General features: G+C 35.3%; 2 protein-coding genes and 1 long non-coding RNA gene across 3 annotated transcripts in view; all 3 read left to right on the top strand.

Annotated features, from left to right (window-relative positions):
• The window catches only part of LOC130688711 (cytosolic carboxypeptidase 2-like), a 63,056-nt gene that overhangs the window by 12,554 nt on the left and 39,184 nt on the right, over positions 1–11,318 (top strand). The window lies entirely within an intron of this gene.
• On the top strand, positions 3,771–4,156 carry LOC130688694 (uncharacterized). Its single transcript, XR_009421466.1, has 3 exons — positions 3,771–3,849; positions 3,903–3,974; positions 4,033–4,156. It is a non-coding gene; the product is annotated as an uncharacterized LOC130688694 (long non-coding RNA).
• Positions 9,550–11,253, top strand: LOC130688564 (methionine adenosyltransferase 2 subunit beta-like). The gene is made up of 8 exons (XM_057511549.2): positions 9,550–9,765; positions 9,825–9,882; positions 9,965–10,152; positions 10,232–10,384; positions 10,446–10,484; positions 10,589–10,759; positions 10,827–10,844; positions 10,929–11,253. The coding sequence occupies exons 1-8, from the start codon at positions 9,714–9,716 to the stop codon at positions 11,165–11,167; spliced, it is 918 nt and encodes a 305-aa protein (XP_057367532.1). The 5' UTR covers positions 9,550–9,713; the 3' UTR covers positions 11,168–11,253.

Genomic DNA, 11,318 nt, shown 5'->3' with positions numbered 1-11,318 from the left:
TCATGTCTTGAGATGTGAAGAGCTTCAGCTTCTAAACAAATGCATACATCTCAAACCAAGAGAAGCTACCAAAGAGGAAGTGACTGTGAAATTGGAGGAGATCTGAAACGATAAGTATTCTAAGAACATACAGCACCCTTTTTCAATTAGGAATAAGCATCAAGCATTGGAAAAAATGAGTTTCAAATGTTTTTTATTTTGTACATTCATCATAAGCAGGCTTCTTGTAATTTTTTTAAAAAGTGGAAATGCTTGTTTTTCATTTGAATTTTTTATTCAATTAAAAGAGCACATATGATTAGTTGCTGTTGGCTGCTAGATCAACAGTGGAACTGACACATAACATATTAGATAAGAAAATAAAGGAACAATGGTCATTAAAAGGTAATTACCCAAAATGTTGTATTCCACACATTTAAACTATAGTTTTCCTATTTAAAATAGACCACTGTATCAGGGCGCCATGAAGAGTGAATGTTGTGGTTACGATTTCTGCAGCAATGGGATAATCGTACCGCAACATGCGATGAATAATCAAGTTCCCGAGGTTATTAATTAAGGATTTGGATAATCATCATGGACAAGCCACTCAACAGAAGTTTTATGACGATCCAAGGTAATAATCACGTGTTAATATACGTTTGAAGTACAAACAGTACACGTTTTGACCGCAGTCTTATATTTGTCATTCTAGTGCTATCAAAATGGTGAGTTTTGGCGTCGCTCCATTATTACGACCATCACAACATCGGTCGCGGTGCTGGCCATGGCATTTTCCCTATATCGACTAACGTAAACTGAACCTTTCCGTAGTTCTCTTGTTGCGGAATTGTGTGACATTTCAGCTCGATTTTAATTGTCCCAAAGGGACTTGACGGCCATTTTAGTTTCTTTCACACGGTAAGTTGATACAAAAAGATAGCGGCTATTCGCCAAAGCCTACATATTCATTATACTCTACCAATGATAAATTATATCTCCTTTATTATTTTATTATTATTAAGGTTTTGCAACCAAAACTTTAATCTGATACACTGTTTGTCATGTTCATGATGGTAATCGCCGGAAAGGTGTAAGTCAGACAGTTTTCAATTTCGTCTAAGTGGAAAGTGCCGCCTATAGTCAACTACAACCAATTAAAGTAAATTTTTAACTATTAGGGAAACCATGTTTTCTCTCAATAGTTAAAGTGTGAGTGGGAAGAAGCAGAATCACTATCATGTCTGACACTATATGAACTTACCAAACATAAAAATCTAACTGCTAACAAGTCATTATGTAGGTTTAAAAGTTTGTTTAGTTATTTATACAAACTTATATAATGTGTGGTAGAATTTAAAAAAAAAATGGTAACAATGCTTTTCCGCATAAAATTCTTTCAAAGTTCAAACCTTGGAATAATTTACATGAAACTGATTGGAAGGTAAATTTGTTTAGCTGTGAGCCTGTAACTACTAGTCTACAATAATTTTGAAGGTTTTAGCCCAGTTGTTGCATTAACGAATTATTAAGATTATTAATTTAAACCTGTACAGCATCTGTATTATTTGCTTGATGACACGCACAAGATGGTAAATGCGATGGTGAGGCGGCCGCTACTCGAAATTGATTATTAATATTATGAACAACCCGTAAACCTGCCTTTCATTTCAACATACAGAATCGATTGCGTGAGGCTTTAAATTCAGCGTTGTGCTAACGGTGTTAAGGTATAAGAAAAGACACTGTATTTTCACACAATTTTGAATATATTTTGGTATGATATTAATTTTTTTTTTATGGAGTGACCAGAATAGCAAAAATGTTGAATGAACTGGTGATGAAAATGTGAAAGGATGCGGCATACTGACGTGTACTTGAGGAAATATGGTAAATGAAGAAAAGATCATCTTAGACCAATAGCCCAGAAAGATTGTTTTGCATTTACCAGATAATTATGAGTTCAGTTTTTGAAGGAAAGCACACAAGGGATGTGAGAAGAAGTTCAGACAGATTATCTAGTTTGTTGTAAGACAACTGTGATTGTTGTGTTGTGAACAGTAATGACAGTGAACAACCAAACCCATTGCCAATATTTGGTTGGAGTTACTGCAATGCCATTCATTTACAGTAAGTAGAACTTATGCTTTGTTTTTGTTTTGTTTTTTAGGGGTGTTAGAAAGAAAAATTCCAGATTACAAGTCCGTAGTTTGGTAGGGGTTGTATAGATCACAAAGTTAAGAAATACTTTAAATTGAAAAGTATCTTCATTAATTGTTTGAAGGAAATTGAAACTTTGATCCAGTCCTCAACCATGTTATATTCAAAATGAAGTTCATAGATGGGTTCCCATTGAAAACTTTGGTCCAACTCTCCTACGTTGCAGTATTTCATTTATTCAAAGTGGCATATTATAGTTAGGTTCACATCGTTTTTGTGACTTCTTTCCCCCTTGATTTGAGTTTTCCTTTCTTTCAGGTATTGTGACGAAGTTTTGCAGCTAGCAATAAAGATGTCCTGCAGTTATATTTGCCTGTGTCAGAAATAGACGGAAAGAGAATGCTGCATTTTCAAAGAAAGCTACTCGCACTTCACAGTTAGTCGCTGATTTATCCCGAACATAAAACATTTATATTTTATAAATTGAAGTCCATATCTAAGCTCCCTTCTTTTCTGTTGCAATAACAACTTTATATTATTCAAACATACTATTTATACCTAACACACGCAATCATTCTCATTGTTATTAGAATTACAGTCATTATAATTGCTGTAGCACAAAATAGAAAGTTAATAGTTAATAGTAATAATGATAAAGTTAAGCAAGTAGTATATACCAAATTGTTTCTGTACAGTTATATTTTAATCAAATAAAGTTATTAATTTAAAATTATATTTACATGGCTAGAATGCGTAAAGTTGTATTTAGAAAATTAAATAGGAATCTGACCGATAGATGGCCACAGCTTTAAAAAAAAGAGGGTTTTTTTTAGTAAAACGGATTGCCATATTTTACTGCTATCGCTATCTACCGGTCACGTTTCTAGTTAATTTTCTACATACACTGACCGAAAAAAAAAATTATGCCCGACTAAATAAGCCCGATTAAATAAGCCCGACTTTTCTCGGTCGGGCTTAAAAAAATTTTCTGAAAAAGCTGAAACTCTTCGGGATTGGTTGAGTACCACAGGATATACTCAAAATTGAATGCTGATTCCGGGAAAATTGCTATTTTTTTCATTAAGTTAATTTTTATTGAAATACACCGAATATTTCTACTGCATCACGCTAGCGCTGTACCGTACTGGCACGCTAGCATTGCGCCAAATATTTGGTGAAATTCACATGTTATACGCAATTTAAAATGCTTATTCAGGGAAATTATTCGTTTTCTCGCCAAAGCTGTTTTTGAAATATATTTAATAGTACGATACGCTGTTATATACAGGCCCGCTGTACCGTACTGGCGCGCCAACTTCGATTTGGGAAAGTCGGGCTTATTTATTTTGTCGGGTTTATTTTCTAGCCTTAGCTTCTTGAACATCGGGAGCTGTTGAGTGAAATAGAATTGGATTATGGCAATCCGTTTTACCAAAAAAAAAAAAATATATATCGGTCTTTTTTTCTGTTTCACTGCTATCTATGGCAATCCGTTTTACATAAAAAAAAAAAAAAAAAACCAAAAAAAAAAAAAAAAATCACACTTTTTTCTACCCGTAGCCATCTACCAGTCGGTTTCGTTATTATAGGCATGTAAGCAATTTGAGTTAATTGTATCCCATTAGCAGTTAATTGAGTAGCGTGGCTGGAGAAAAACTCGTGGCTGGAGGAACAATTGAAAAATGGATAAGATAATACAACAAAAGGATGGTAAGTATAAAGATTATTATATTGGTTTTCAATTATTAATTATTGTTTATTAGATCAAATTATGAAGCTGCAGGCCCAATTATTGGAACAACACAAAATATTGGATAACAGCAATGCTAAGGATGGTAAGGCCTAATACGTAATGATTCTATTTATTTGCTTTTATTCATTTGTGTTTTGTAGCTCAAATTTTGAGTCTACAAGCTCAGCTAGGGGAAAAGAACAAATTGGAACGGAACAGTTTCCAAACAGTGAAGGAGGTTTTTCCAAACTCATCCCTAACTGAACATGAGGATGAATTGGCATTAGGCGAACACAGTCAGGTACCTAAACTTTTCAAATAAGAATTCAAAATAAGTATAGAATTTTAACAAACAATTATTTATTGTTTAGTTATTCAGTCTACCACCTGACAGTGTGTTAAAGTTAAATTCTGTTAGTGCTGCACAGAATTGTTAGTAATAAGTCCATGCAGCGAAGGAAGTGAACAATTGTGGGACCATATTTGTGTTGAAAATGGGTGTGGTACGGAAACCCAGAAATAGCACGAGTTCAACATAAAACATGAATTAGGTACTTTTCGGTTTTTTGTCTATCAAAAGAGTATTTTTAATGCTATTATTTTGCATTCACAGAATTTTAGTGGGGGATCAAGTCAAGTCTCGAAGTGTAACAGGATGGAAGAGTGAGCCTACAGTTGAAAAACACTGAAAGTGCATTACCATTAAGGTATGAGGTAAAGTAATAGAGTATGCAAATTGTCTAATGAGATGTACCATCTTGTGTGAATGAATCCTGTGTAACAACAATCCTTTATAGTTCTGTTATAGCTAGAAGCCTCAAATAATTCTGCTTCTCTTGCTAAAGAACAACTTGTCCTTTACACTCAGAGTGTTGGTGAAGCTGGGTACTTAAATGGCCCTAAAGATGTTTCACTTCACTGGCATTGCATGATGAACATCATACATGGACTCTTTAGGTATGAAAGGAATTTTCTTTCAAAAATTTTTGAATTTATGATGAAGCTTTTCTCCTCCTTTTTGCCAACCATGTCTAATCTACAAAAAAAAATTTATCCAATAGGAAAGGATTTTCAGCATACTGGGAACACAACTATCAACAATGCAACATTCTAGGGGTGTTATTTTATCCTTCAAGAGCCTTATACAATGATTTTCATCTACAATTTGTATGGCCTTTCCCAAGCTTCTGCCAGAAGTTGAATCTATGAGTCATGTAAGTCACATGAGCAACAATTGAGATGCATAATGGTGTTTATCTTTTCTCAGTGTAGGTTAATAGTAACATTGGATCTGAAAAAATTCTTGGTTGGGGCAAGACACTGAATAAATTGTAATGATTGAATGGATGACATGATATTTCTATACTTCATTTGGATTCCCGAGACGGTATTTTATATTTAAAAAATTGAAGTGCATATCTGGGCTCCCTTCCTTTCCGTAGCCCCGTTTCCCCTTGACTCGTAATAAGCCCGTAGGGGGTCATGCCCCTACTGTACGGTATATATAAAAACAACATATACCGAGGTTTGGAGGGCTCTGGCCGGAAAGGGGACGTGGGGTGCCGCTTCGTCCGATGATGTGTTCACGGAGGGTGACGTGGCTGCCCACAAATCCGAACTAAAGGTTAATCGCTCCTGTAAAAATGTTCCAAATCTTCAGCTCTTCTTCCGGCTTCTCTTAGCCAATCACCGGGTAATCTCCCCGGTGGGTCAACAAGGCAGTGTCTCCCCCTGCCTGGGTTGACGGCAACTTTTGAAAGGGCTATTGTGCCTTTTTAAAGTTGCAAAAATAATTGTAATGTGCAGAGAATTGTCAATAAAATTTTTTTTATAAAATATTTTTTGCAAAATTCGTTTCTTTCATTGTCTGTGTTAGCTGTGTTCACACATTACATTTATCAACTTTTTTTTTTTTGTTTTGCTTTATTTGTTTTTATCACATGTGATGGTAAGCATTGTTTCCATTGGTTTATCGTTTATCTGTAAGCATTCAATTATTATCCAGGGATCGAACCCTGGATGTTCGGCATACCGCGCTGATGCTCTACCAGTGAGCCATGAATCATGTGATGACAAGTTGGCTTTTTTCTAGTCACTTGTGGACTTGCATTTACACTTAGAATAAAACTGAAATGCAATTCTGCAACATACTCTTCTACATTTATTCTACTTCATTTTAACACATCTACTGAGGTTTGAACCCAAGGTAACATGTATCACAGCCAAAGGCTCTACCACAGAGCTATGAACCTTACAAAAGCAATAGAAAGATAAACATATAGTTGTGAAAGACTGCATAAACATCCTAGACGATTACATATGATATGCGATAATAAAATATTTCGATATATCTCGTGGCTCAATGTTAGAGCATCGGCGTTGCACGCTGAATGTCTGGGGATCGGTTCCCATACGAGTAAAACAAAATACTAAATTACCTCAAAAAATATCCAGATGTTACACGTTGTTCCTTGAATCTAAGTTGAAGAATTCAAAGAGTGTAATAAATAATAATTGAATACTGACAGATAAACGATAATCCAATGGAAACAATGCTTACCATCACAGGTGACAAAAACAAATAAAGCAAAACAAAAAAAAAAAAGGTTGATAAATGTAATGTGTGAACACAGCTAACACAGACAATGAAAGAAACAAATTTTGCAAAAAAATATTTAAAAAAAAAATTTTTATTGACAATTCTCTGCACATTACAATTATTTTTGCAACTTTAAAAAGGCACAATAGCCCTTTCAAAAGTTGCCGTCAACCCAGGCAGGGGGAGACACTGCCTTGTTGACCCACCGGGGAGATTACCCGGTGATTGGCTAAGAGAAGCCAGAAGAAGAGCTGAAGATTTGGAACATTTTTACAGGAGCGATTAACCTTTAGTTCGGATTTGTGGGTAGCCACGTCGCCCTCCGTGAACACATCATCGGACTAAGCGGCACCCCACGTCCCCTTTCCGGCCAGAGCCCTCCAAACCTCGGTATATGTTGTTTTTATATATACCGTACAGTAGGGGCATGACCCCCTACGGGCTTATTACGAGTCAAGGGGAAACGGGGCTACGGAAAGGAAGGGAGCCCAGATATGCACTTCAATTTTTTAAATATCAAATACCGTCTCGGGAATCCAAATTAAGTATAGAAATGTCATGTCATCCATTCAATCATTACAATTTATTCAGTGTCTTGCCCCAACCAAGAATTTTTTCAGATCCAATGTTACTATTAACCTATGCTGAGAAAAGATAAACACCATTATGCATCTCAATTGTTACTCATGTGACTTACATGACTTATAGATTCAACTTCTGGCAGAAGCTTGGGAAAGGCCATACAAATTGCAGATGATAATCATTGTATAAGGCTCTTGAATGATAAAATAGCACCCCTAGAATGTTGCATTGTTGATAGTTGTGTTCCCAGTATGCCGAAAATCCTTTCCTATTGGATAATTTTTTTTTAGATTAGACATGGTTGGCAAAAAGCAGGAGAAATGCTTTGTCATAAATTCAAAAAATTTTCAAGAAAATTCCTTTCATACCTAAAAAGTCCATGTATGATGTTCATCGCTGCAATGCCAACGAAATGAAACATCTTTAGGGCCATTTAAGTACCCAGCTTCACCAACACTCTGAACATAAAGGACAAGTTGTTCTTTAGCAAGAGAAGCAGAATTATTTGAGGCTTCTAGCTGTGACAGAACTATAAAGGATTGCTGTTACACAGGATTCATTCACACAAGATGGTACTTCTCATGAGACAATTTGCATACTCTATTACTTTACCTCATACCTTAATGGTAATGCACTTTCAGTGTTTTTCAACTGTAGGCTCACTCTTCCATCCTGTAACACTTCCAGACTTGACTTGATCCCCCACTAAAATTCTGTGAATGCAAAATAATAGCATTAAAAATACTTTTTCGATAGACAAAAAACCGAAAAGTACCTAATTTATGTGTTATGTTGAACTCGTGCTATTTCAGGGTTTCCGTACCACACCCATTTTCAACACAAATATGGTCCCACAATTGTTCACTTCCTTCGCTGCATGGACTTATTACTAACAATTCTTTTAGTGCAGCACTAACAGAATTTAACTTTAACACACTGTCAGGTGGTAGACTGAATAACTAAACAATAAATAATTGTTTGTTAAAATTCTATACTTATTTTGAATTCTTATTTGAAAAGTTTAGGTACCTGACTGTGTTCGCCTAATGCCAATTCATCCTCATGTTCAGTTAGGGATGAGTTTTGAAAAACCTCCTTCACTGTTTGGAAACTGTTCCGTTCCAATTTGTTTTTTTCCCCTACTGAGCTTGTAGACTCAAAATTTGAGCTACAAAACACAAATGAATAAAAGCAAATAAATAGAATCACTACGTATAAGGCCTTCCCATCCTTAGCTTTGCTGTTATCTAATATTTTGTGTTGTTCCAATAATTGGGCCTGCAGCTTCATAATTTGATCTAATAAACAATAATTAATAATTGAAAACCAATATAATAATGTTTATACTTACCATCCTTTTGTTGTATTATCTTATCCATTTTTCAATTGTTCCTCCAGCCACGCGTTATTCTCCGTCCACGCTACTGAACTAACTGCGAATGGCATCCAATGGACTGAAATTGCCTACGCCAGTAATAACGAGTCTGGGCGGTAGATGGCTACGTGTCGGAAAAAAAAAAAAAGTGTGATTTTTTTTTTTCCGACATTTTTTTTTTTTTTTATGTAAAACGGATTGCCATATAAAACGGATTGCCATACATATTGCCATATAAAAACCCCCCAGAAAAATAAAAATCGGATTTTTCCTTATCGTTGCTCGCCATCTATTGGCCACGATCACAGTTAATCCTCCAAATATTCATATGCTAGCGCGCCAGTGCGCTTCAGCGCTACCGCGATGCAACACAAATATTCGGTGTAGTTCCAAAATGGTTGACTTCATGAAAGAAATAATAGTTTTACCGGAATCAGCATTCAATTTTGAGTATATCCTGTGATATTAAACCAGTTCCCATGAGTGCCGGTTTTTGCAGAAAAAATTTTTAAGCCCGACTAAATAAGCCCGATTTAGCATTTTTCATTTTTGCGAAATTTTAAATTTCGCTTAGAATACATGATTTCGATTCAGAATTAACTGCTTACCACGAAAATCAAATTTATTTTTCCTTTGGACTCATGGTTTTTTAATTAAACGTAAAAAACGAAAAAAATAAGAAAAGTCGGGCTTATTTATTCGGAATTATTTAGTCGGGCTTAAATTTTTTTTCTGCAAAAACTGACACTCATCGTAACTGGTTGTTTGATCGCACGTTTTTTGCTTTATTTCAAAAACATTTCACGTAAGAATTAAGCCAATGCTCGTGATTCTCGTTGAATGTTGAATGCAAGTCATGTATAATTAGTCATTATTTGATGATTTTAGAAGAAATCAACCAATAAATTTTAAAAAAGCGAAGGGAATTACCTTGGGAATTTCGCCTCAAAAATCTGCAAAGTCTAACATTCATTGGAATTTTTTGAAAATCACTGAATATCCAATCTTTTTACTGGTGACATCATAACTGTGTCTTATCTAGGCATTATGATGGAATTTGTGTTAGAATATTTCGTCTGCTCTCAGTTTTACTATTAAACAACTGTAAAAACTGTACTTTCTTCTTCGAGTAGGAGGGATATAAATTAGAAAACAAAACTCGATAGTTCAGTGTCAATTTCTGAAACCGTGACAGCAAGCAAAAATTCATCATTTATTGACATGCTTTTTGTTTCATTACCACACCAGTGAGACATTTTCTAGAATAGATTTTGTTCTTAAGAAGTATGTCAAGCAAACGTGTTGTAGTAACTGGAGCATCTGGACTTCTTGGTAGAGGTATTTCACTATCTAATGTTTCTTCTGGGTAAATTCTGATTATAATACAAATAATCCAGCCGTTTTAGCAGCCTTCGAGCAGTCAAAATGGACAGTTATGGGAACAGCATTTAGTCGGTATATAAATTGATTACTATTAGTTTTTTCAGCACAAATACCTCAACATTTAAATTTTGACCTATGTCATTCAATGATGCAGAACAGGGACAAACTTGGTACAGGTTGACATCTGCAACAAGGAAAAAACTGAGGATATTATAAGGAATTTTATGCCTAATGCCATTGTCCATTGTGCAGCGCAAAGGTTCCCTGACAAAGTTGAACAAGATGTGGATGGTACTATCAGGTTAAATGTAGCTGCAACTAAAAATTTAGCTAATTTAGCAGGTATGTAAAAGGCATACATTAAAAAATAAAAAAAATCTTGCATTTTACTGAAAGTAAATCATTTGCCTTATTATTTTAGCTGAACTAGGTGCCATTATGATTTACATTAGTACAGATTATGTGTTTGATGGAACTAAGCCTCCATATTCAGAATCTGATACCCCAAACCCATTGAACATATATGGCAAAACAAAGTTACAGGGTGAGCAAGTAACTCTTGAAGCAAGCCCAAGTAAGAAATCATACAATGCACTTTGTGTTTGAAGCACTAGTTATATACCCCCATTTATTAGATCACATTGTTCTACGAGTTCCTGTATTATATGGACCAGGTACTAAATATTTTCACACCTGAAAAGGAAATAAAAATACTGGATGTACATTTTAAAACCATTTATTTAATCATGCTTAATTAACTCTTATTTTTTTTCTATAGTTGAATACTTGGGAGAAAGTGCGGTGACTGTTCTTCTACAGCTCTTTTATGATTCAGAAGGAACTAAACTTGTGTCAGACAGTGAAATCCGCTATCCGGCGCATGTGGACGATGTTGCCTCAATATGCGTTGACCTTCTCGGGCTGAAAAAAACCAATGCGGCCGTGAAAGGTATCCTTTTTACCCCTTGTAATTGTAAGTAGTAATTGCAATTCATATTCGGTTTTTTTTTGTATAGGAATTTATCATTGGGGTGGTAGGTTTTTTTTTCTGAAATCAGCATTGTTTAACGGAAAAGCTAACTAGGTAAGTAATTTTTGTGTCCTGAATACCATCATAGGAAAAGAAGCCATGACAAAATATGGTATGGTACGGGACATAGCAAGTGTTTTCCAATTGCCGATGAGCCATATTAGACCTGATCCTAATCCCAGTCAAGGAACATTGAGGCCTCAAAACGCACAGCTTTCAAACGGAAAATTGGAAAATTTGGCTATTGGGAAACACACACCATTCCGCGTGGGTATTGAGGCAGTTCTCGCTGGTTGGGTTCAAAGTAAAAAACCTGAAGGGCCCTGAAACTAGCGACACGTACTGTTTGTTTTGATGACACTAGCTAGTAATTGTTTATCCAAGGTTGTGCAAAATATTACGGTTGGGAAAATTATTCATTTTGTTTGTATTTATTTCTATTTCATTAACAATCTTTTTAACATCTGGAGAAAGTTTC

Source organism: Daphnia carinata, chromosome 7 (assembly GCF_022539665.2).
Source record: "Daphnia carinata strain CSIRO-1 chromosome 7, CSIRO_AGI_Dcar_HiC_V3, whole genome shotgun sequence".
Lineage (NCBI taxonomy): Eukaryota > Metazoa > Arthropoda > Branchiopoda > Diplostraca > Daphniidae > Daphnia > Daphnia carinata.
The sequence above is the reverse complement of the archived record's forward strand: the minus strand, read 5'-3'. Positions and strand labels throughout refer to the sequence as shown.